This window comes from Stegostoma tigrinum, chromosome 8 (genome assembly GCF_030684315.1).
Source record: "Stegostoma tigrinum isolate sSteTig4 chromosome 8, sSteTig4.hap1, whole genome shotgun sequence".
Lineage (NCBI taxonomy): Eukaryota > Metazoa > Chordata > Chondrichthyes > Orectolobiformes > Stegostomatidae > Stegostoma > Stegostoma tigrinum.
Genome location: NC_081361.1, coordinates 10608922 through 10636176, shown reverse-complemented (window position 1 = coordinate 10636176; position 27255 = coordinate 10608922). Strand labels below are relative to the sequence as shown.

Here is a 27255-nt window from a genome sequence, read left to right as displayed (position 1 = left end):
CGTTGTGCGAAAAAGAAACATGTTTGGCCAATAATGAATAGTTCTTGAAAGAAACAAAAGGATAAGACCTAGTATGTTCAGATGGCTATTGATCTTATGCTGTGGTATGACAATTGACTCTGAGGTCTAGGCATATGCATCTTGCTTGGGAAACATTAATAACAATTCTTCCACTTTGTCTTCAAGTTGACAATCAGATTATGCACTGGATTCACAACAGGGCTGTTTCAGTTGTTAGGAAGGGGAGTCGAACCCCTCTGATAATTAAATTGAAACACAAGTCCCCAGTCTGTTACGGCAGGAGTAGAGGTCCCCTTCCAATAATTAAACCTCAAACACCCCAGAGGCTGTCCTCACCTGGGCTAATCTATTAAACTGTTATGGAGAAGGGGAGGTTAAATGAAAGAAAATCCCTGATATTTACTTTATAAGTAACAATTTATTTATTCAACCATATCAGTGAGCAAATTAAAAGAATTGCTAACAAACCGAACGATTCCTGAATAACTACTAATTTTTCCCTAACTGAACTAAATTCTACTGGTATGTTGTTCTAACAATCACAAGTCCCGCTTACGTAAACCCAAGTTAAAAGAAAATAGATTAAAATATAGGCTCTCAAAGTCTATGTACTTTTCTTCTGCTGTTTTCTCAAGTCACAAACACCTTTCTTCTGCTAACTCGGCTGTCAGGGATTTTTTTGGGAAGACTAGAAGTACTTTGGTACCTTTTATAGATCAATGGTGCTTTTTTTAGCGAGCTTACAGAATTCTTCTGAGTGTTGAATGCTTATTTCTCAGATGGCAGTTCGCTCTGACACTGATTTTAAAAAACACCCTCTCCTCAATATACTTTGGATGACATATCAGTTTTCTTACAATCGCATTGGTCTGAAGTTGTCAAAACTATCAGATTTCAATTCAGTTGGCTTTCAATTGCTAAGTGGTTGGTTTAAATTAATTGGTTGATTCAAGCTGGTTGCCAAAACATCAAAACAAGCCTAAGGTTTCCAATCACACAACTAATTGATATGTATTTCCATTTTAGAACTGGCTGTACATCTTCAGCTACATGCAGACACATTTTTTTCTATATGAATCTCCTAAGCTTAGAAAAGCCCTTTCCCTCTTAAAAGAGGCATGTACTCTTCTCTCTTATTTTTTTACAAACTAATTCTAGTTTCCTGCCTTCCAATTCACAATTACTCTACATAACTTCGTAAAACAGTAACGGATGAGTTCAGCTAATCAGCCTATTCTTCAGCAGACTCCTCCTTACTGAAACAAAACAAACTCCAACTGCCTGCCAACAGTGTTTAAACAAGTCAGCCGTAAAACACAGTCAGGTGACCTCTAGCAAACAAGTCCACCAATTGGCTGAAATTGCTTTTTTAAAAAAAGTTCCAATATGTCTTTTCTTTGACTTTTTGAAAGTAAAAATCCAGACATCTCCGCGAAACTTGGAAAAGGAACTTTTTTCCCCCCGTAATCTCTTAAAGCTCACATGCTTAAAATAATTGACTATGAAGCCTTTGTAACATGTGGCATTTTAAAAATCTTTCGTAATATATGTCAGAAGAATTGTTGAGACGTATTTTGAAATTTGAAATTTTTGAAGTGAAAATTTGGCTGCTTTGGGAAGTAGAGCAAGTTTCAAACATGTGTTAATTGATAGTGGAAGGCCATACAGTTTGGTGGAATTGGAACCAGCCCATGGGTCACGCTCTCCCTTGTACTGTTTGTTCATCTGCACTACTTCATTCTGCTGTCTTCATGACTGGAACAACAGTGAAACTAAGCATTCTTTGTGACGTTCTCATGAGTATCAGTTCATTGCCTTTTACGTTGATGAAGACAATTGTAAAACTGCAACTTTTGACAATGTCCCATCCATAAATAAGTGAATAGCACTTCCAGAATGGGTATTTTCAATCTATTCTTTTTAACATTTGTGTGTAATTTATTTACTGAGGTATCTGCAGAATTTATTTACAATAAATTTAAACTCTCTAGTTTTGTCTAAACTTACAATTCTGAAAAATGAAATATTTGTAGAATTTTCTAATGTCCTAACTTCATGTAGTTGAATCATGGGTTTGACTTTCCTAAAATATGCATAACAAATTTGTTAAAAATAAGATGCTACAATTTGCATTGTTTCAGATTTTGCTTCATTTGTTTAATCTGGAAGAGGTTAGTAACTAAAGGCAAAATTTAATGAGATGCAAAATGAGGTGAAATTTCTTCCTGTGCTTGGTGTTAGCACATAATACTTGAAGATGTTTTTCTCTCTTTTCTCCTGCCTTTGATTCCAAGCATTGTTTTATTGTTACATGTATAATGAAAAGCTTTACTTGCGAGCAGTCCAGGCAGATCATAGTAAGCAAGGACATACCGCTCATAGGGTGAAAAAAATACTTGAACAGAGTAAGGCATACAAGCTATGCTGCACAGGGTATGTGCTAGGCAAGATCAACTTATCAAAATCAGCATTATTTGAAGCAAGAGAGCCCACTCATTAGTCTAATGGCAGCAGGGGAGAAGCTGTTCTTGAACTTTATGGAGTGTGTGTTCAGCTTCAGTCAGGCAGAAGATAAAGAAGAGGTTGTAGGAGAGCATTCCTGGCATGGGATGTGTCTTTGATTTTGGCAGCCTTTCTATGGCAACGAGATGGGTAAGTGGAGATAATGGGTGCCATGCTGGCTCCCATAATGGCCTAGGCTGTGCACACGACATTCTGTAGTTTGTTATGGTCCTGGGCAGAGCAGCTGCTGTACCAGGCCGTTATGCACCTGGACAGTATGCTTTCAGTGGTGCATCTGTAAAAACTGGTGAGGGTCCTTATGATCATGACAAATTTCCTGAGCCATCTGAGGAAGAACAGGTGTTGTGGTGTCTGGGTGACAGACTTACATTGAATTGGTCGACACTTATGGGCACATACTGCAATGTTCACCACTACCTTTCACAGGATTGCTGATGAGGAGATGCTTACAGTCCTTATCATTTATTCTCAGGTACATCAGCCTGAAAACAAAAATGCTAGAGATCCCAGGTCAGACAGCATATAGAGAGAAAGGAAGCTAACGTTTGAGACTTAACGACTCTTCATCAGAGCTGACATGAAGAGTGGAGGGGGCAGCATTTATGATTGCCGTCTTGATGACGACTTGAATCCAGAACTTCTGGCTCTGACAGAGGGAGATATTTTTAATAAACCTGGACAGACATGTTGTATTACACTCCTGGAGTAGGCTAAACTTGAAGCCAGGCCTTCTATCCTAGAGGTAGGGATGTAGCTACGAAGAGAACTCGACAGGGTAGATGCGGAAAGCTTGCTTCCCCTTGTGGAAAAGTCTAGGACTTGAGGGCATAATCTTAGACTAATGGGTCGAACGTTTAAAGTAGAATGTGGAGAAGTTTCTTCTCTGGGTGTTGTGAATCTGCAGAATTCTTTACCACTGTGGTGCGTTGAGTCTGAGACATTAAGTTTATTCAAGACTGAGATAGGCAGATTTTTATTCAGTAACGGAATCAAGGGTTAGGGGGAAATAGCAGCAAAATGGATTTAAAAGATTATTGGGTCAGCAATGATCGCACTGAATGGCAGAGCAGACTTGATGAGTTGAATGGCCTGTCTCTGCTGCTATTTTTATGGTTTGAGTCCTCCTTAAGGACTCTTGCCTATCAGTGTATTATAAGTTCTTTGAACTACTGCATTTATTAATATGTTTCTAAAATTAAAAGAGTTGGTATTCAGAGAAAATAATTTTTCAAAACAGCTTTATCCCTCTCCATACAGTTCATGAGATGATTAAGATGCAACTATATTTGTTTGAAAAAGGATGATAAAGTTGCAACTATATTTGTTTCCAAAACTTAGAAGACTAGCGAAGATCCTGTGATTTGGGGTGCAAGCATATTTTTCCCCTCCAAATGAGAAAAAGCAAAATTGCAAGTAATTAAATACGGATGATGAACAACCCAATCTGCCTGCATTTTTGAGCTGATTGTGAGTATACTCTTTACCTCTCCAAACATGTTTATGCAATGAGTGACAAGCGTGATGAAGCCAGTTAAAGGTGACTGACTGACTGCCAGAAATTTATTTTGTGGAATTCTGTTAAAAATTGTTTTGAAATTAAACAATTGATAGTTTACATCAGCTGAGCTTCCAGTTGCCTGCCACTTCATCACACCACCTTGTTCACTAGCCAACATGTCTGTGTCGGTCTTGCTACAATGCACCAGCAAAGCTGGAAAGACAGCACCTCGTTTTATCCGTGAGATCTCCTCAGCCTTCTGGATACAATATCGAGGTCAACAATTTTAGGGCTAGTGACACGTCCTTCCATGTCCTTAGCCCAATCCCTTCACACCAGGCCTTGTTATTCACATGATAACAAAGTGTGGAGCTGGATGAACACAGCAGGCCAAGCAGCATCTCAGGAGCACAAAAGCTGACGTTTCGGGCCTAGACCCTTCATGGATGAAGGGAAACGTCAACTTTTGTGCTCCTGAGATGCTGCTTGGCCTGGTGTGTTCATCCAGCTCCACACTTTGCAGATGCTGGAGAATCCAAGATAACAGTTCCCATTATCACTTGTTATCACATGAGCTGTTATTGCATGCAACTTATTGTTAGTTGCTAATAGTCTCCATTAGTGATTATTCATTCTCCTAGGCTGACCATTATCCGTTTCTTTGTCTATCCAACCTCTGTCTGTTTGGGCTGTATCTCCATTTGTTCATTTGCTCCTTCTCCCACACGCATACACACATACGATCTTCTGCAAAAAAAACTATTTTTTCCTCAATACCATCAGTTCTGAAGAAGGGTCACTGGACCCAAAACGTTAACTCTGATTTCCCCTCACAGATGCTGTCAGATTTGCCAGGCTTTTCCAGCAATTTCTGTTTTTGTTTCTGATTTCCAGCAACTGCAGTTCTTTCTGATTTTAATTGATGGTTTAGATTGGCAGCTAAATCTTCATTGTCAGATGCTGCAGTTGTGTCTATTAGTGCAAAAAGTGATGAATTGACTCTCATGAGAAAGTTCTGAAGACACTTTTCCCAAGGCAATTTGTATTATTTGGAGCACAAGGCACTAATCTGTAATATTTTGTAATTTTCTCTGAAAAAGTTAGATTGAGAGGACAATGTCTCTTTAAAATAACAAATCCCCAGAAGTTCCCAGTAGTTGGATGCATTGGTAGATGACAGATGGGCAGGGTATTGGCCGGAATGGTGGGAAACTGCCTGCCTTATCTCAGCATTCTACCTTGAACTGAGAGAGCAGGTTGAAGACCTCCAATTAATATTAAATCAACCAGATAACAAGTGCAGGTTTGAGAGGCATCACAGGGAGCTTGGAATCTTTGTATGTTTAGCCATAATTTGCTGAACACTCGCTGTTTGTCAAGACAATAACCTTGGCTTAAGAAAATTATTGCTTCAATCACTGTTTTATTAAATGAAGTCAACAACCCAGATGGCATCAGAGGCAGAGCAGCTGTTTGCTACAATTTGTTTTGAATTTCATCATGCCGTTTATTAGTTTGAACCTTGAAGGACAGAGCCTAACCAGTTTTAATTTAATGTATAATTAAGAAATATATGTGTCATTTGGTCAAAACCTCACTGGGTAGGAAGTCTATCAGAATGTAATTACATTAAACACTGTATGTTGGGTTAGATTCACTGGGCTTTGAGAACACTATATGTTAAAATTTTTAAAAAAAGCTAGCAAAAGCTAATCTTTAGCTGGGAGCATCTAAAACGCTGACTGCTCAAAAACGGTTCTTGGTATAGACTTCAATATGTGAAGATGAAGAAGATGACTGATACAGTGGAATACCTAACTTGAGCTTCATGAAGACTAAGCATCTCACCATTACAATAGGAGGTGTTACAAATGGTGTGGGAAAGGCTTGGAGATTTGAAAGGCTACCATTTGTGCTCTTGATTTGGAAATTTATAAACTACAGACTTAATGCAATAATATGCAAGTTTTATTTTCTAGGATCCCTGACATGCTGGTCAGAAAATTCTGCTATTCAAGATTTACTTAAGTGCAATTTGGAACATCTTGAGATCTACTGCAATTTGTCATTCATACCAAAAATAATGTCTCCAGGTTTAACAATGAAAATAAAATAGCTGAGATTTGAATATAACTTTACAGAATTCAGCTGCTTTGGAAATTTAACCTTATTTGAACATAAACAAATAAGTGTTAAAAATCTGCTGACATTGCCATTTGTGAAGAGTGGCAAACTGTTAGGCAGAGTGTAGGAGAACTTAAGCAGATAATAGAGACTGGACAGATAAATGGCAGATGCAGTTTAAATTTGAAAAATGGTGACTTAATGTATGTCAGCAATTGGAATGCTCCTTGTGTTAGAAATTTCTAAATGCCATCGAGAAGCAAAAACTTTCTGTGAATCCTTTTGAGGTATGAATCATTTAAAAGTTGTTAGACTGTTTAAAAATAAAGTAGATGGAATTTTAGGATTTCTGGAAATGGACAATAAATAACCTTTTATTTAAAAGAAGGTAATTGGTCTCCTGTACAAGATGATGATTTTCTCTACCTGAGGGTTAATTTAAGTTTTTTTTAATCATTTAACGATTAGATGAGGCAAACATATTATTTCCATTGGCACATGAATTGAAGATATGGTTGTAATAAAATAAACGTCAGATATGTGAAAGAGAGATTGGAAGAATTGGCTTTTCTAGACTAAGGTTTTCTTCAGTCACCAGACTCTGGCTTTAACTTCAACTCCTGTGGGAAACCACGCTTCACTTAACCTTCTGATTTTCAAGAACACAACTCTGACTTTAACTGAAGACACCCTGAAATCTTTTTTTTTCCCGTTCAACACTATCACAAACTTTCCCTATTAGATTAACGCTCTAACCCCATTCCGTGCTTCTTTTCTTAACACCTGTTACATCTCTGTCTACTTCTAGTTCTGATGAAGGATCATCACTCAGAAATATTAACTTTCTTTCTTTGCCCGTACACAATGTCAGGCCAGTCAATATTTCTGGCAGGTTTGAATCTCTTTGTTCCCTAATTGGGTCAAGACATAATGGCATGTGGTCATGAAAGGAGTAACATGTGCTAAGCCCTTTGCTAACTTTTTCACCCCATTATCTCTGCTCTTGTATGTGCAATGTGAATCAATGCCTTTTGACCTGAGTAGCAGTTGGCAGGACTCCAGAGAGTGTTGGCAGTCTTTACTTGAGAGTACAATTCAACTATACCAATAACTTGCTGCTAGTTTAGTTGGGACACCTGAACCCACAGCTCCTTTAAATAACAGAGTAAATTCAAATATTTGCAGTGCTAAACTCTGGCATGTTTTCAGTTGTTTTGTAGCAAGTTACTGGAACTCCTGTGAATTCTTTTGAAAAATAACAAACATTAGTTTTAATAATTGATCTTTCTGCTCATCTTCAGCTAGTTTTTGTACTGAAGCTGAAAGAAGCTCAGCTCTTTTTTTTAAACGGTAAATCTATATTTTTGTGCCTCACTAATGACTCACTTGTTAAAAATCATTGTGTCAGTTGGCGTTGGGCAACTTTGAGACAGTTTTGTTTTTCCAATCTGTGGTGACTCATATTCTAAATGGGTCTGATTGACTTGTTGCAACTACTTTCAAAACCGTTTAGATTATGTGTCCATGCCTTGTGGGTAGTGAGGTGAGGGCTGATGTTGACCAACTGTGCTTTTGCTCTGATTGCTGTTTAATCATTCTTGCTGAAAAAATGTAACTTGTATGGATGCCAGGTTAAGCTAGGCTTGGCTTTCATGTTCCCCCAGTAGTAACTAAAGGAATACTTGCATTATGTAGTGCCCTGCCTGATCTCAGTGTCCAGGAAGAGTACTGAAAGCTAATATTGTATCTTTAAAGAGAGAGGGAATGAATACTAAATTTCCTTCATTCTAATTGAAGATATACGTTTTATGAAATGTTCAACCTCATCAGTGATTTAGCTTTTATGTTGTCCTTGAAGGGAATAAATTATTTCATTATTGCCATGTCTCCCTTTATAGAGATTATGCGAGTGAAAGGTAAAGTAAAGAGCAGAGCTGCTCTCTCATTAGAGAGAGATATCTGTGATGGTTTAACCTGAGGGTCACCACGCCTCAGGCAAGGGGAGAGACTGAGAAGTGTCCTTCATGGTAACCATAGCCGGTGTAGGAATTGAACCCATGCTGTTGGCATCATGACATTTCCCATGCTCCTTTGGCTTTTTACAAAGGTCATGACCAAAAGACTGAGTGAGACAGTAGAGATAAACCCTAGACCGAAGGGTTTTCTTGTGGCAGCTTCTTCTTGCAATGAGAACATTGCTGTGCTTAACGTCATAAAGAGAGCCAAACACAACTGTAAAGATCTAGCAGTTGTCTTTGTTAACCTTCTAGAAGTGTTCAGTTCATTTGGACACAAGCTTTGTACTGAGTAAACCTTCCCAGTGATTTCATCAACCTAATAGAAACCTTGTATTCAAAGACTCAGCAGTTATTCTTGAGGTCAGATTGGCCTTAAAATTAAACTGTGGCATCTGACGAAGTTGGGTTTAGTATCTGTGGATTGGAAGGCAGTACATTAGAATTTGTTTGTAAAATGACAGGGGGAAAGAGCGTGTGTTCCCTTTAAAAGACGATGTACTTTTCTAGGCTTGGAGGCAATAGCAGATAAATAGAGTTCTTAAAATTGAAACATTGTATCAGAATTAGCTATACTGTTAGTGGCAAAGCAGCATTTTTACCAAGGCAACAGGTTTTGAATTTAGCCAATTAATTTAATTTAAACCAGGTCCTTAATACCAAAACCCAATTAATTTGTGCTCCTAAGATGCTGGTTGGCCTGCTGTGTTCATCCAGCTCTACACTTTGTTACCTCGGATTCTGCAGCATCTACAGTTCCCATTATCTCTGATAAATTTAAGTCTGATGGTTTTGACAACCCAGGACCAATCATGTTGTAACCAATTAATGGGTCATCAAAGATATAAAAGAAGAGGACATCTGAAAATCGGGGTGAGACCGAACTACCATCTGAACAGAAGCTCACAGGCTGTCTCAGTAATCTATTAGCTCTTAGAGTAAGCACCTTTTAAATGAAGGTACTATATTCCTGATACAAGAATTCAGAATGGAAAATGGTGGAGAAGGCAAAGAGCGTTCTAGAAGATGTATCCTGGCTGTAATCTTGAGAGATGTAAGTTTTAATTTTTTTTTCTTAACACTTTGCTTTATGCCAGTGGGACTTGTATTTGGTCGAGCAGCATACCAGTAGAATTTTGTTTTATTTAGGAATAGCTAGTAATTAAGGGTCAAATTGTTTGGTTTGTTAGTTATTCTGTAGATTTGTTCAATGTTAGCTAAATAAATTACCGTTGCTTATAAAGTGAGTATCAGGGACTTCATTACACTTAACCATCCCCTTTGTATCAGGCATCTTTTTATGGTTGATAGAATAGTGAGATCTGGACTGGGACACCTGTCTTGAGTTCTGGAACTCTTCGCATTTGGTTAAATACAACCATGGATATTAATGCTATTTTGGATAGGATGGATACATTAGACAAGAAGAATGTTTTTCATGGATGTGGTAAATTATGTAATCTTAGTTTAAATTTGAATAGATTCTTGGTCTTTGGCAACCTTGTGTCTCATCAGATGATGGTTTCTGAACTCTGATGGATATTGCCTGGTCTGGCTCAGGAGCCTGACTCTGGCAAGAAATCTCTGTTGCACTTACTGCAGAAATAATTTGAGAGAGTGCATCCTTCGTTGATCTGTTTTCTCTGGGCTTTCTTTGTCACAGGCTGAGCTTCTTATTTCAATGCCGTTCTACACGATCAGCCTCTCGCAGTCACACCCATCAGTAACTGGCTCCCTGTTGTCCGTGTCAATGTCTGCTATCTTTATCTCACTTCTAGATGTCCCATTTTAGCAGAGCTCTGGATGCCGAGGAGGTTGTGGTTCATTGACCAGTTCACTGTACTGAATCTCTTTGGGCATACGTATGTCATCCATCGAAAGAATATGAGTGAGTCAGTGCAGATAGCATTGGCTTAAAATGTATTTGAGCTCATGGAATTAGCACCCTCCAGGGCCTCTGGTGATTTTCTCTTTCTAAGAGATGCCAAGGTTATCTCTGGATAGCAAAGGTGGAAACTCTTTCAGGTTTTTCTTCCTGTCTGGTGTATACAGCCCAGGTCTCTCTCATGTAGATGAATGCACTGAGGATGCAGACATGGGAGACTTGCAGTTTGCTGTTCTGAGTTAGGTCACTGTTGTTTCACATTCTTCTGCGGAGCTTAGACGTGACACATTTTACACCATGCATGTTAATTTCAGCATTGCAAAAAAGATTGCTCTTGATTTGTGGAACCCAGATATGAGACAATTAACAACTTCCAGTATAGCAAACTCTGCTGATTGGCAGTATGGCAACATTCAGGACCTTGATATTTTTCTTCCTGATGTGCACAATTCAAGTTAGTGTTCCACTAATCTCCTCAGTTGTTTATTGTAGCTGGTGATGGCCTCCCTTTGTTTTCAATACTAGTGAATATACATTTGAGAATCCCTCAGAATTTGCAAAGCCATCCACAATTAAGTGGCATGTGTCCCTCTTGGATATGCTGATGTGTTTCGATGCACTTCAAATCCCTGACTGATCAAAAAAAAGTGGTTGCAATGGAGTTTACGACAAAGGTTTGTAGCACGGTTTATTGAAGCTTATCTCATGACCTGCATTATGATTGACTCAGCTTTATTGATATCAGATGATTTTGAAGAATTTATTGCTATGCAAAGAATAATTGTCACGGGGATCGTTTTAACATCTCCCACCTTCCTGATTCTAGTGATTTATGAATTGTGAGAACAGTTTGAAGTATTGATAGAAGTACATACTCTTTAAGTATGTTTGATATGCAGAGTTGAAATGCTGAGCTGTTTGTTTATATAAATGATGACCCATTTGGTTTTGGCAGAGACCATAATAAAGCTTGTTAAGCTTTTAAATTCTTTTTAATTATAGCTTCCCATGCTATAAGTCTTATTCCCAAATGATAATGGACTATTTTTAGATTATTCTGAGTTCCTTCAGTGGGCTTAGAAAGTGAGAACAATGCCTTTTTTTAGTTCCTTTTGGCATGGTCTTTGGAAAGTTCATCTCTGTGTGACTGTAGGGAGCTGAGAAATAAGAGGTCTGGTGCACTCTACTCAATTCCTGTGATATTGCTGGATGGGAAACAGGAAGTAGCTCATTACAGCCCTGGTGTTTGGTCTTAAGGGATTGTTTGGATTCAGGAGCCTTGGATGACTGAAAACACAGGCCGAATTATGGAGACCTTCACAAGACAATAAGTTGTATCTTCATTCTGTTATACTCCCCTCTCTTGATAATGCAGACTCAACCTGGAGACGGGCCATAGCAATATCTCATGCTTAACGTAAATAGCCATTTTTCATGTGCAAGTCCAGATAGCGAGTGTCGATCAGCTAGTCAGCTGTGGAGATCAGTACCATCCAAAACTGATTATATGGTCATGCGTTTACTTTCTACTTGAAGGATTGTGCCGAGTTCAAATTACCTGCTGTGTTTTCTTATGGAGCAAAACTTGAAATGCCGTCTTTTGATTATAATTACTTTGGTGCACTCTAAGCACTATATGCACAGAAATTCCTTACTATTCCTTTTTATAATCTTCAGCAACATCGGTACACTAGAAACCATGGATGTGTGGAACAAAATGTGAGAGATCCCAGTCTGTTCTCCCATGATGCTATCATAAACTATCATGGTGCATAGAGAAATCTGAGGAGGTTAAAATAAGCACAGCAGTCTTAAAAGCTGAATTGGAATGCGGCAGCTATTACTCATTACCCCAGTGGCTTTGCTTTATAAATGCAGTCACTGTCAACTAATTGCAGCTGTAAACAGCTGTCCAGATTTTTAAAAAAATGTTAACTTGGTGCTTCTTTTAGAAATGGAAGCAAAAATTTGCTGTTTTTGGATCTACCAACTTAGAGTTTCCATCAAGTAATGTCCTAACCCAAAATTAATTTCTCAATTACAGTTTTGTATGCTTATCCTGCAAAGGCTCAACAACTCAAAGGATATTCCACTGATGTTACTTCCAAATTGTAACTATTCAAAGAAATTATGCAAATAGATACTAAACTGAATTGACATCTTTTTATTTAAAAATGTGCTCTGGTAATCATCAGTTTTTGGCGATCAGTGTGTTTGCAAATAAGTTAGACTTGGTGAACCCAGAGGAAGAGTGTCCATATTGCTTTGTATCAATGGTTTCTCTTCACCACTTATGAATTCCCTGAGACCCCAAGTAGATGTTATCCTCATGTGCTGAAGTATGAGTAATGCTGCAGTTTTGGATTTCTGTGTTTTTCTTCCAAACCAAAAGATTACATGTGAGCTGCTGGAGTTGGTGTCTCACAGATTGTGTGAAGTGGTTTGTAGTGGGAGGTAATTTCATTATGATCAGAGATTTAGTAGTGTAAGAGATTTAGATCAGCGATCAGAAGAATCTTGTCTTTACGTGGCGGATAGTGGGGCTGTGGAATATATTATTGGAGTTAGTGAGCAAAATAGAGATCGTATCAACACTTACGAGCTAGGTGGCTGATAGAATAGGATGAAACGTTCATGGGAATTAGCACACATATATGGGGTTAAAGCAACAGCTCTAAGGGGCATAAGAACCAATGCTGACTGATTTGTCAGACATCCTCATCTGCTGTTGCACTTCTGAGTGTCATTTCACACAAGACCATAGACCTCAGCAGCTTGGTAACATATCCATTATTTATACGTCTGCCCTGGACTATGGGTATTATAGGTGAGCCCACTGATTCCTTGTCTTATGTTAACTTCACAAGTCTTCCCATCCACAGAGATGTTTGATTTAAGTGCTATAGTTATTCCTGCTCCAACACCGGTCTCACTGCAGCGTGCTCATACTAAAAATCTGTTAGCACAGTTTTCTACAGGTGATTGCTCACTGTACCTTGTGTTTATCCAGTTACTGCAATTGACCTCCAAGCCCCACTTCAGTGTAGTTAACAATAAGATCATGGTGACAAAAGAAACATCATCTGCAAACTCCCCCTGGGGAAATTTAGGTCTGTTTTAAATCTGTGAATTTTGAAAATGGTAAAGTAAGCTGTGGTTGTGCCTTGTTTGCTAAGTTTTACTTTAAGCTTTTGATGTATATTCTCAGTTTCAAATTATTTGTGCTTTAAGTGTTTTGGGGTTTAAAGGTTTGATTTGTAATGCCAGCTAAAATAACATTTTAATCAAGTTAAAGGCCTGATTGCCATTCAAGAGGGAGATGTATCAGGTCCAGAAGGCTCAACCAATTTTTGGTTTTTGAACTCACCAGCTTTGTTACTGAAGCTAGGAATCCCTGTGTGTGTCTGTATTTGGTTTGGGCTACTATGGTTACCTTGTCTCAGTTAAACTGATGGCCTTCATTGTCTCAGTATACACGTACAGAATTCCTAGAGACATGGTTCTCAGCCCACCGTGCAATCAACAAACATTTAGAATTGGACCCCATATGCAAACCCATACTGATCAAAACTTGAAGTGACACTGCTGGCCAGAATGGACCAGACAGTATAAATTCCAAGCAGAGAAGAATAACATCGCTTCATCGGACGATCCACTGATGAAGTCACCCAGCATGGTGACGAAATGTCTGAATGAGATCAAGCCAGCTCTTACCACTGGGAGTTAAAAACATAATGTGTTATTTATCTTGACTCCACACACTTAGATGACTTTTTTTTGCATAGAAAGGTTGTGGCTGATCAAGTTTGTTCTCACTTTGGTTTGTTGCAGTTTTCTCCAGTCAATAATAATTAATCTTGTAATTTATATAAGCCTTTGTAATAGGCACTTCCTTGATACATCAGCCAGTGCTTCCATTCTTTGTGTGGATATCTGTATTTTCAAAAATTCATTCACAGGATAGTGCTGGATGGTGATGTGGCCCTAAGTCACACCCAAGAGGGTACGTGGCATAGAGGGTAGCTTGCAGGTAGCGTGATGGCCCTGTATCGGCTGCTGCTGTTCTTTTGGTGAACTGAATGGGGATTTGGAAAATGCTGCCTAAGAAGCCATTGTTGCAGTGTATCTTGGAGATAGTACTCACCACTGCCATTTTACATCAATGGTGGAGAGTGTGTTGTATGCAGCAGGTAGGGTGCCAGTCAAACAGGCTACTTAGTCTCAGATGTTTTTGAGCTTGTTGAGTGTTGCTGGAGCTATATTCATCCAAGCAAGTGGGAGAGTATTCCAATCACACCTAACTTGTTCCTTGTGGATGATGGACAGACTTTGAGTCAAAAGATGAGTTATTTGCTGCAAAATTTCTAGTCACTGACCTGCTCTGGTAGCCACAGTACAGTATTTTGACACTTCTGGGTCCATGTCAACTTCATTAACACAACAGTTCATCAACATTACAAATCTAACATAGTGATGGACCATATGTACGTAAATGTATGTATCCAACAACTTTGACAACACGTTAGTACAAATTGTGTGCAAAAGCTAATGTGTGTGCATCTCAACCCAAGCTGTGTTACTGGCACATTAAGTATTAAAGGATAATGCGGGAAAGAGTAGGGCCTGCTAAGGACCACGATGGTCTTTTTGTATATGGAACCAGAGGATGTAGGTCAGGTTCTAAGTGAATACTTTGGTATTCTGTAGTACTAGGTCTATAGTACAACTAGAGAAATTAACATAGAGAGCAGGTTCTGAGTGATCTGCAGGCTTAGAAGTAGATAAAAGTAGAGGAAATGTACCCCAGGTTGTTGAGTGAGGCAAAGGAGGAAATAACAGGGGTGCTTGTAAAAATTTTCAGTTCATCTTTGGCCACAGGAGAGGGGTCAGAGGAATAGTTGACAACCAATATGGTACTGTTATTGAAGAAAGGAGCAGGGGATAAACCAGGAATCTAAGGCAAATCAGTCTGACCACAGTGGTGTGAAAAGTATTGGAAGCAATTCTGAGGGACAGAATTAATCTGCACTCTGAGAAGTGAGGATTAATCAATAATAGTAAGCATGGTTTTTGTTAAGGGGAGGTCTTGTCTGACCAACTTGATTGAATTTTTTTGAAGAGGTGACCCAGTGTGTTGAGAGCAATACTTTTGATAGATTCTATTCGGACTTCAGCCAGGCTTTTAATAGGGTCCTGCATTGGACACTGATGCAAGATTAAGAGCCCGTGAGTTCCAAGAAAATTTGACAAATTGGATCCACAATTAGCAAAGTGGCAGAAGGCAAAAGGTAATTGTTAAGGAGTGTTTTTCCGACATGGGTGCCAAAAGAGAGCCCGATAGCCTTAGATTACAAGACATACTGGTCAGATAGGCTAATCAGAAGTAAATGGAATTCAATCCAGATAAATGTGAGCCAGTGCACTTGGGCGGGACAAATAAGGCAGCTTTTCCTTATCTAAAGGACATGAGTGAATCAGATGGGTTTTTATGACAATTGGCAATGGTTTTGTGGTCACCATTTGACTATCTTTGTGGTCCAATTTTTTTAATTGTTGTGTACCTTCTGTCAATACATTTGAAAGGGAAGTCAGTGCTATTGTCATCATCTGGAAGTGGAAGGGGAAGTACGCTGACTGTGGCTGTCTCCACCACCGCACTGATGGCTGCCTCTTTGCCAACTCTCTGATTAGCTCCTTGACATGCTGTTGCTTATCCCCTTGTCGACCCACTGGCTATCTACCTCGCTGTCTCACTCACCGTCCCACTAGTTGACTTTCTATTGCTGCAAATTCCACGACAGTATGCTAAAGGCAATTGGGCGTTGACTTGAAGAGAATCGATTTCAGGATTAAGGAGCATTCGTTAGACTTGGCCTGCTCTGTGGGACAGACTGTTCCCATTGTTATATTGAGTAGCAAGTCTATACTTTGAATTGAGAGATAATACCACTGCCTCAGTATAGATTCATAGGACAAGTTCCAGGTGTCTGCCAGCTCCCTAGTCAGGTAGTGAGCAATTTTACCCACTAGCAGTCACCCATAAGCACTGTAACTTTGTGGACTAATGAGTGTACCCACTGGAGTGGGAACAAGCATCTTTTTATTAATTAAGTTCACCATCTGCCGTGTTGGAATGCAAATCATTTCTGGAGAACAGTAGCCTGGTTTCTGGATTGCGAGACCACTACACCACTCTGCCTCCTCAGCTTTAAGTAAATTAGCACAGCATAAGATTGTTTTCAAGATTTCTATGATTATAACTGATGGATAAGGAGTAAATTTTAAACTGGTTTAACAATATAATCTAATTGTACATGTATATATTCGACACTTGGATGTATGGAGCATTTATTGATTTAGATTCTTGACAGACCATATTGCTGTAGCATTCTCCAATATTGGCAGTCCTGACGTCCTGACGTTCTGACGTTCTAACGTTCTAACATTATTTGGTGCATTCATCAAATGTAATGTGCTGCTCATTTTGCTGAACTTTATTAATGAGAGCCATCCCCTGGAAAATGACTTTTGCCTTGGTGTTTAATTTTAATCAAATAGTTTTGTCTTGTTACGGGATACTTAAACCTGAATATTCTGGCCCAGGGATAGGAATGCTAACACCAGACACACATCCCTCAGTGGAGTGACATTTACCCACCATTAAGGATCATACCAATTGGGAAATATTGAAGCAAGTTACTAATTTAGTTTTAGGCATCGTGTGCCTGAGCTGATCTGCGTGGTTTTGACTGGGTAGTTGAATGACCCCTTTCTACCAAGTTAGTCAAGGTCCTGACTCCTGATCACAGTTCAAACAGTTCTGCTTAGAAGTGCAGATACACAGCTTCCAATGAAGACAGGACAGGGCTTGCACGTGTGCGATACCCTTGTCAGCCACCCAATCAACAGTCATTCCTCTGCTAAGATACTGCAGGGCAACTACTTCCAGAGAGCCGTACTATGACAGTAGGTGCTTTCCAGAGATGAAAGATGATGTTTAGGACTATTTGCTATCTTTAATAGAGCCATTGGCATATACAGTATGCTCAATTTTGAGAGTGAATTTTTTGAAAAGCTATTTCAAGTATCATATTAACCTTTTTATTAATTCACTTGTGGGATTGGGTGTCACTGGTTCGAATCATAGATGGTCTCCTTCCACACTGTAGACATATCAGTCCTTCAAGTTCACACAGACCCTCCAAACAGCATCTCACCCAGACCCACACCCACTGCTCTATTCTTGTAATCCTACATTTCCTATCACTAGTCCACCTAGCCTACACATCCTTGGACAATACCAGCAATTTAAGCTGGCTGTGGGAGGAAACCGGAGTAGTCAGAGGCAATCCATACAGACACCGGGAGAACATGCAAACTCCTTGCAGACAGTCACCCAAGGGTGGAATTGAACCCGGGTCTCTGGTGCTGTGAGGCAGCAGTGCTAACCACTGAGCACCATGTTGTCCATTGGCCAACATTCCCCAGTTGCCCTTGAAAAGTTGGTGGTGAGCTGCTGCCTTGAACTGCTGCAGAGTTCCCATGCTGTAGTTGGCTACAGATTGCTGTGAGGGAGGAATTTCCATGATTTAGACAGTGATAGTGAGAGAATGGTGATATATTTCCAAGTCAAGATGGTGTGTGGCTTGGAGGGGAACTTGCAGGGGGTGATGTTCCCATGTATCTGCTGCCCTTGCCCTTCTAGATGGAAGAGGTTGTAGGTTGTAGGTGGTGTCTAAGGATCTTTGGTGAATTTCTGCAGTGCATCTTCGAGACACTACGTTCTGCTGCTACTGAGCATCAGTCATGGAGGGAGTGAATGTATGTAGATGTGCCAGTCAGACGAGCTGCTTTGTGCTGGGTGATGTCAAGCTTCTTGAGTATTGTTGGGGTTGCACTAATCCAGGGAAATGGGGAATATTCCATCACATTGCTGACTTGTGTCTTGTAGATGGTGGGCAGGCTCTGGGGAGTCAGGAGGTGAATTTATCAGCAGTATCTTAGCCTTTGACCTGCTGTTGTAACCGCTGTATTTATATGGAAAGTGTAATTGAGTTTCTGGTTAGCAAAAACCCTGAGGATGTTGGTCGTAGGAATTCAGGTATAATGCCATTGAATGTCAAGGAATGATGGTTTGATTGTCTCATATTGGAGGTAGTCATTGCCTGGCTTTTGTGTTGCATGAATGTTATTTGCCACTTCTCAGCCCAAACCTGGACATTGTCAGATCTTCAATCATTTGAACATGGACTACTTCAGTATCTGAGGAATTCTGAACGGTGCTGAACATTGTGCAATCATTGGTGAGCATCCCCACTTCTGAGCATATGATGGAGGGAAGGTCATTGGCGAAGCAGCTGAAGATGTTTGGGCCTAGGACACTACCCTCAGGAGCTCCTGCAGAGATGTCCTACAACTCTGATGATTGACCTCCAACAACCACAATCATCTTCCTATATGCCTAATATGATTCCAACCAGTAGAGATTTTGACTCTTAATACCTATTGATTCCAGTCTTGCTTCGACTCCTTGATGCCACACTCGATTGAATACAACTCTGATGTCAAGGGCTGTCACTCTCTCCTTACCTCTGGAATTCATCTCTTTTGTCCATGTTCGAAGTAAGGCTGTAGTTCCCCAGGTGGGGATGTTTGCTGATTCAGTGTTGAGCGCTGTGGTTATTTTTCCAAGGTAACACCGCCCATGAACAAGTTTTCACATGTAAATTGAGGGTGATTGGGTACATAAATGTTTGCGTGTGAGAGTGTGGGTGCACACGCAAGCCAGCCAGTATCTCTGTGCGGGAAAACCAGCTGTTTATGTTTATTTTGAAAGAAGTCATACATTTCATTAAAGAACCACAGACAGCGAACTAGTGCAAATCTGCCTTTTGTCTTGTTTGTGGAAGAACTGGAGAAACAGGAATAAAATGCAGATTTCATTTGCAAATGTTTAAATTGTGTAAGACTCTTTTTGTTCCTTGACAATGATAAAACTTGGTAACTACTTCCTTGCCAACCTATTGTAGGTGATGTATGTATCAGATGTAGCTCAGTAAAAATGATCATAGAATCCCTACAGGGGAAGCAGGCCATTCAGCCTATCGGTTCCACACTGAACCTCTGAACAGTGGCCCACCCAGTCTCTTCTCCCTACCCTATCCCTGTAATCCTGCATTTCCCATGCCTAATCCACCTAGCCTGTACATCCCTAGACACTACAGAGCAATTGTTTGCAAGACTTGTTTCCCTGATCTGCCACTCAACTGGTCCTGCATGAGAATCATTGCGATCTCTTGAAAATGAATGCACAAAGGAGGTTATCCATTTTTTTAAAAAAAAACTCAAATTGGCTTTAACAATTGAAAGCTTCTGTGTTTCATCTGAAAGCTTATTAAAGAGATGGTGGGTGTAGCATGGACTAATAATACAGAGACCCTGACAAATCCCACATGGCAACTGATGGAATTTAAATTTAATTAATAAAGTATTGAATTATTAGGGATTCTTGTGACAAAGTTGTAGTGCCTGTATCCCTGATTAAGCAGGCCTAGGTTCAAGTCCCACCTGCACCAGACATGTGTAGTCTTTAAGCAGGTTGATTAGAAAATAACAGAATCTAGTATTAAAAAAGCTTATCTCATTAACAGTGACGATGAAACCACCATTGGTTGTCATAAACTTGCCCTGGTTTATTAATATCCTTTAGGGAAGGAAATCTGACATCCTTGTCAAGCCTGGCCTACTTGTGACTCATCACTGTTCTCTGCAATCTCTTTGCAAGCCAATCCTTTCAAAGGCAATACATTCAGGCCCATTCCCATGAAAGCATCAAAAAATAAATAAGGGCAGTGAGTAATACAGGCTCAATCCAAGGTTTGTATTGAGCTGCTTTCTCACAGGATTAATCGACAGAATAAATTGACCTCACACCTTCAGGTTAAAGCATGCACATGGCTGAAGTAAAACAGTGATTCCTGATTTTTAAGACTTTTGACAATAGAGCAGCAAAACCATTCAGACTGTGCCAAATAGAGGACAAAATTTTAACTTTATTTGACTTCCCTTCAAGTTAGCCTTGCCTTGGAGAAGCTAACTGCAAAGTCATAGTTGCTAGCTGAGACTGAGGCAAAGTTGCTTTACAGCTGTTGCTTGACCTGACTGAAGATGAGTATCTTTTCTCGTGTCTCCAAGGAGCAGAATCTTGCAAGATTGCACTGGCAAATATTACTGTTAAGCTCAAATGTTTTTATCAAAATAAATATAAATGATCAGTGAAATGCTCAATATATGTTTCATCATCTCTGAGACTTAACAACTTAGACAGCTCTACTAATTTCAATTTGTATTTCCTTGCCCTACTTGCTTGTTACTTCAGCCTCACATCACTGTCTCTCCATGATGGGCATCTTCAGATCATAAGTTAGTGTCAGCCCTGCTTTCAGAGGAATGGTATGTTTTCTAACAAATTATGTTAATCTACAGGGTTGGTTTTATGATTACTGCGCTTTGTTTAATGTTTTGTGCATTATGCAGAATTGAAGTAGCTGCTTTAGGGGTGGAAGGAATTGTCTTGCACCTGAGAACCTTGTTGGGGGACCATAAGTTGCGTTTATATCCTTTTTTCTAAGATATCAAAAATATGCAATATGTAAAGATTGTCATTCACCATAGTTGGAACTGCAGATTCATGTTGACCAAGTCAAAGTTTGTTTACATTGTATTGTATTTCAGAATTTTTATCATTGATTTTTGAATTGCAGTGGTTGGTTTTATTCCTTATTCCATGAAAATTAATACCCATGACATTTTCAATAATAAAATAAACCTAAATAAGAATTAACTTGTGCAAGATGCAGAACAACATAACCGGAGACAAAGCAATGCGTTGGTTTGTTAATTGAATGTGGTACTCTCTCAGTGAATCTCAGTCCAATGATTTCTTAACTTTCTGTGTCAGATGTGCGAGTTGGACCAGAAGTAGTAACTGATCCAGCCTTCCTGGTGACAAGGTAAGCAGTGATTTTTAAAAATGATCTGTTCCTTTCATTTTGAGCTGACGTTCTAAACACTTTTTGTAACTTTTCCAATCCTTCATGGGATCTTTTCACCCCATTTGTGCGACACAGTTTAATTTTATCTTTTGTTTTGTAAAATTCAAGTAAAGGCAATTTTAGTGTAAGTTTTGTTATGCAAAACTGCTGGCACACCCAAGGTAAGAAAATGTTCCTGTTCCTAAAGGAGATCTTCTTTTCCTAGCCCACCAACGTGTCTGTGTTGCAAGATTCATCCGTGCCAAGCCTTGAAATCTCATCTTTATCACTTCTTGCCTATCACATCTCATGCCCTTTCTTAGCTCATGTTGCTCATGAGATACTCTTCCTGCTCCCTCAACCTTATTCCCAAAACACTGTGACCATATATCTTGCCTTTCTGAATTTAAATTTGGCTGCTGTTATTAATGAAAAGCTCACTCTTGTCAGGTGCTTCTCCAGGGCTTCCCCGACGTTGTCTTTGGACCTTTATTGAAAGCTTTGTTCCCTGATCACTAATTGTATTCCGCAATTACAGAATTGCAATTAACAACTGCCTAAGGCCGACTGCGTCTGTTCACATCTTTAATATTATATTTGACCCTCTGAGCTTCTGATCACATGTAAAGCATCACCACAAACAAATTTACCACATTGGCTGACGGCAATGCTGCTGAAACCTTGATCATGTCTTTGTAACCCTTTGTCTTTCCTGATGCACAGATGGCTGTTGCCCATCTTCCACTCTGCATCGACTTAAGGCCGTTCAAAACTTTGTTGCTGTGCCCTTATACACGCCAGGACCTGCTCATTCCACACTCTCCTACCCTCTGCTCTGTACATGAACGTCTGATGGAACAACACCTTGATTTTATAATCTGATTGAGCCCCTACTTTCTTCCATAGTCTTGCCTCACTCAATCGCTGTAATGTCCTTTGCCAATAAAACTCTTAGATATCTGCACTCCAAGAGCTATGATTGCTTGTTCATCTTGAATTTTATTGACTCCACTGTTGGTAACTATACCTTCAGCTGCCATAGCCTGAAGCTCTCTAAGTCCCTCATGAAATGTACATGCCTCTCTGTTGCTTTCAGACGCTCCTTAAAACCTTTGTTTAAAAACTTTTGGTCAGCTTTCCCACTCCTTACGTGGCTGTGTGTCAAATTAGATTTTATAATGCTGCTGTCAGGGTGTTTCGCTTGAGTAACGCTGCTGTATGAAATGCCACAAATTATTGTTGATTGGAGGTGCTTCTACCAGTATAATATTTTTTGACTGTGTAGAATAAATTTTATTTCCCCTGAAAAGCTTTGGCCGTGATTTTTTTTGGTTTTTTGGCCGTTCCTTTTTAAATGTGCTAACTTTTGCTGGATTTGGGCTGAGTGAACATGGAAATTAATCTACCACATGTTCGCAAATTGCCATTTCCATATGCAAGCCTGGATATTAAAGCCCTGGAAGTTGTTTGTATAATAGTTCCGTTGTGTTTTCACCAGAGATCCATATTTATACTTTTTAATGGAAGCATTGGGTAGTGATGAGGAGCAGCAGTACTGAGTAATTTTCTCAGGGTTTTTTGAGGCCAACTGTCGTACTTCTCTTGTAATCTTTCGAGAATTCATCTGATGTGAACCAACCACAAAACTTCGATCCAATGTGGTGTGGCACATTAATTCACTGAGACATTGTGAAGCTGAAACTCCAATCCATCTAAACATGAATAAACTTGATCTCTGTAAGGACTATTTATTGATAGAGTAAAAATATGAAATATTTACCCAAATCCATGATAATGGATCTTTATCAAGGAATGATGTAGATTTATGGTTAAAATCATTTTTTTAATCCAGGCAAATATTCAAAATGCTTGCTGCTTTAAAAGTAGCACAAAGGTAGGTGATTTGTGATAATGATAGCACAATGTCAATGCTCAAGATACACCTGGATTAAAGAAGATAAGAATTCAGTGATGTATCATTAGTATATATTTTGTTCTGGATATAATTGCTGTACTTGTATTAAATACAGCCTTATATTTAAAAAATTCCCATATAATCTCACTATTGCTGCAGCATGTTTTATAGGTTGGTGAGTGCTGCAAAGGATGCTTCCTTCTTTGTATCATTCTGACTTTGTGCTCTGTTTACTTCCCATGTTTAATGTATTGTTTTCTTCTCAACTTCTGTGTGCTCTTATACGGCTGGAGCCAGCCTCCTCTTATTCCCAAATTGTTGGCACTCTGACCAAAAAAAGGGTTTCTTCCTGGAAATAATTTAGAAACCACATTTATTATCCACATAATCCCAATTGCTAAAACCTTGGATACTGAATTGCACATACTAAGATGTGAGGTAGCACAAAAATTTGTGAAATTTTGGATTGAAAGGATGGTTTGTTCTTAACTGTGGGGTGAGGGAGGGTTGGATTAACTTGATGGCACAACGTCTTAGGACATTGTCGGTTTCTGTCGGGTTTGGATTTGCAACTCGTCTGGATGGAATGGAAATGTCTACTGTTTTAACAGCTGCACAAAGCCTAGTGGGATAAGTTTGGGCAATCTCATCCCCGTTTCAAATGAACAAAGATCTGCAATGCACAGCTGCTGTATTGCACTACGAAATAAACAGTTTCAGAGAGGCAGTGAAGGTCATGTTGCTCTGAGTTAGAAAGAGAGAACGTAGAACATAGAACAGTACAGCACAGTCCGGGCCCTTCAGCCCACAATGTTGAGCTGACCTATTATCCTACTAAGATCAATCTCCTCTGCATACCCTACATTTTACTATCCTACTATTTACTAGGATGGGGAGAAAGCTTATTGTGCACCAGAACTGCACTGGAACCAAACAAAGGATATTTGTTAAAAATGTCAGGTTTTAGAATTGGGAAATGTTCCTTGTTTCTTTATTTGACATGTTAAGTGAACAATTTGTGCAAGTGTGATATTTAGCTGGTGGTCTAGACAACCTAGTTAAACGGGAGTGGTGTCATTTTGGGATCATTTGGGAACATAGAACATAGAACATTACAGCGCAGTACAGGCCCTTTGGGCCGTGATGTTGTGCCGACCTGTCAGACCGATCTCAAGCCCATCTAACCTACACTATTCCATGTACGTCCATATGCTTATCGAATAACGACTTAAATGTACCTAAAGTTGGCGAATCTACTACTGTTGCAGGCAAGGCGTTCCATTCCCTTCCTACTCTCTGAGTAAGGAAACTACCTCTGACATCTGTCCTATATCTTTCACCCCTCAATTTAAAGCTATGCCCCTCGTGCTCACCATCACCATCCTAGGAAAAAGGCTCTCCCTATCCACCCTATCTAACCCTCTGATTATTTTATATGTTTCTATTAAGTCACCTCTCAACCTTCTTCTCTCTAATGAAAACAGCCTCAGGTCCCTCAGCCTTTCCTCATAAGGCCCTCCCTCCATACCAGGCAACATGCTAGTAAATCTCCTCTGCACCCTTTCCAAAGCTTCCACATCCTCCTTATAATGTGGTGACCAGAACTGTATGCAATACTCCAAGCGCGGCCGCACCAGAGTTTTGTACACCTGCAGCATAGCCTCTTGGTTCTGGAACTCGATCCCTCTATTAATAAAAGCTAAAACACTGTATGCCTTCTTAGCCCTGTAAACCTGGGTGGCAACTTTCAAGGATCTGTGTGCATGGACACTGAGATCTCTCTGTTCTTCTACACTACTAAGAATCTTACCATTAGCCCTGTACTTTGCCTTCTGGTACTCCTACCAAAATGCATCACCTCACACTTGTCTGCATTAAACTCCATTTGCCACCTCTCAGCCCAGCTCTGCAGCTTATCTATGTCTCTCTGCAACCTACAGCATCCTTCGTTACTATCCACAACTCCACCGACCTTAGTGTCGTCTGCAAATTTACTAACCCATCCTTCTACGCCCTCATCCAGGTCATTGATAAAATGACAAACAGCAGTGGACCCAACACTGACCCTTGCGGTACACCACTAGTAACTGGTCTCCAGGATGAACATTTCCCATCAACAACCACCCTCTGTCTTCTTTCAGCAAGCCAATTTCTGATCCAAACTGCTTTATCTCCTACAATTCCATTCCTCCGCATTTTTCGACTATTGTGGGGAACATTATCGAACGCCTTGCTGAAATCCATATACACCACATCAGCCGGTTTACTCTCATCTACCTGTTTGGTCACCTTCTCAAAGAACTCAGTAAGGTTTGTGAGGCACGACCTTCCCTTCACAAAACCGTGCTGACTATCCCTAATCAATTTATTCTTTTCTAGATGATTATAAATCCTGTCCCTTATAATCTTTTCCAACACTTTACCAACAACTGAGGTAAGGCTCACTAGTCTATAATTACCAGGGTTATCTCTACTCCCCTTCTTGACCAGCGGAACCACATTTACTACCCTCCAGTCGTCTGGCACTATTCCTGTAGACAATGATGAGTTAAAGATCAATGCCAAAGGCTCGGCAGTCTCCTCCCTGGCTTCCCACAGGATCCAAGGATAAATCCCATCCGGTCCAGGGGACTTATCTATCTTCACCTTCTGAAGGATTTCTAATACCTCTTCCATGTGAACCTCAATCCCACCTAGTCTAGTATGCTGCATCTCAGTATTCTCCTCGACAACATTGTCGTTTTCTAGAGTGAATACTGTTGAAAAATATTCATTTAGCGCTTCCCCTATCTCATCTGACTCCACACACAACTTACCACTACTATCCTTGATTGGGCCTAATCTTACTTTCGTCATTGTTTTATTCCTTAAATACCTATAGAAAGCCTTTGGGTTTACCCTGATCCTATCCGCCAACAACTTCTCATGTCTCCTCCTGGCTCTTCTGAGCTCTCTCTTTAGGTCTTTCCTGGCTACCTTGTAGCCCTCAAGTGCCCTAACTGAGCCTTCACATCTCATCCTAACATGAGCTTTCTTGTGAGTTTTGGGAAGATTCGTAGCTCAGGTTGAGGTTCTGGATGTGAGTTTGCTCGCTGAGCTGGAAGGTTAGTTTTCAGACGTTTTGTCACCATTCTAGGCAACATCATCAGTGAGCCTCCGACAAAGCGCTGGTGTTATGTCCCGCTTTCTATTTATCTGGTTAGGTTTCCTTGGGTTGTTGATGTCATTTCCTGTTCTTTTTCTCAGGGGATGGCAGATTGGCTCCAAATCAATGTGTTTGTTGATGGAGTTCCGGTTGGAATGCCATGCTTCTAGGAATTCTCGTGCGTGTCTCTGTTTGGCTAGTCCTAGGATGGATGTGTTATCCCAATCAAAGTGGTGTCCTCCCTCATCTGTTTGACCAGGCAATAAGAGAGTCTGACAACTGAATAGCCTGCATCATACTTTGGCAGAAAGACCTTAGTGTACTTTCCCTGCTGTATCTTGACAGCGGTTGAGCCAAGTTTTTGTGCATTCCTTTAGTCACGGGCTTTGGAACATGCCAGATTGCAACACTCGATCAAGACAACTCTTTGCACTGGAAAGCTAACAACTTTCGAGCAGACCAAGAGCATTTTTTTTTACCAAGCTGATGGCCTTCCAAGCACAGTCAATGTTTGTCCTGGTGTGCATCCCAGGGAACAGACTGTATAGCACAGAATCTTGTGTCACGTAGCTGTTCGGAATGAACCTTAGCAAAAAACACAATCTCTGTCTAGATCTTCACTGGTCAGAACACTGAGTACAGGAGTTGGGACGTCATGTTGTGATCACATTGACGAGGCCACATGTAGAATACTAGAGAGTGAATTTCCTGATTGGGGCTATTATTCTGGTCCAATAAGGGAGCACAAGCTGAAAGTTGAAAAATGGAGTGCCGAAGATTCTTGCATTCTGGGTGCTGACTCTGATAAGGCTGTGCCAAAGGCAAGGACTTTCCATGTGAAAATAAAGGGTGACTTGGTGACCCTGTAGAGTTCTTTCAGAATCTATTTTAATTTGATGATTTAGTTTTGTTTTAGGTAATGGTGCCCAAAATGGCTATTTATTTTGTTTGTTTAATTAATTTGTTTTTTTTTGCATGGTTTATTGAAAGAGCACTGTGTGTATAGAAAGTAAAGCCAGGCAGTGCCAGAGGAAGTTTGTTTCGAGTAGAAATGAAATGGCAAGCAATTAAAAAGTCTCCACCAGAGCATTTGAGT

General features: G+C 40.0%; 1 protein-coding gene across 1 annotated transcript in view; it reads left to right on the top strand.

Moving 5' to 3' along the window:
* Positions 1-27255, top strand: part of imp3 (IMP U3 small nucleolar ribonucleoprotein 3) — a 236431-nt gene that overhangs the window by 140656 nt on the left and 68520 nt on the right. The window contains exon 5 of the mRNA XM_048540071.2: positions 21027-21078. Coding sequence (XP_048396028.1) covers positions 21027-21078 — 52 coding nt within the window. The remainder of the gene's footprint in view (positions 1-21026; positions 21079-27255) is intronic.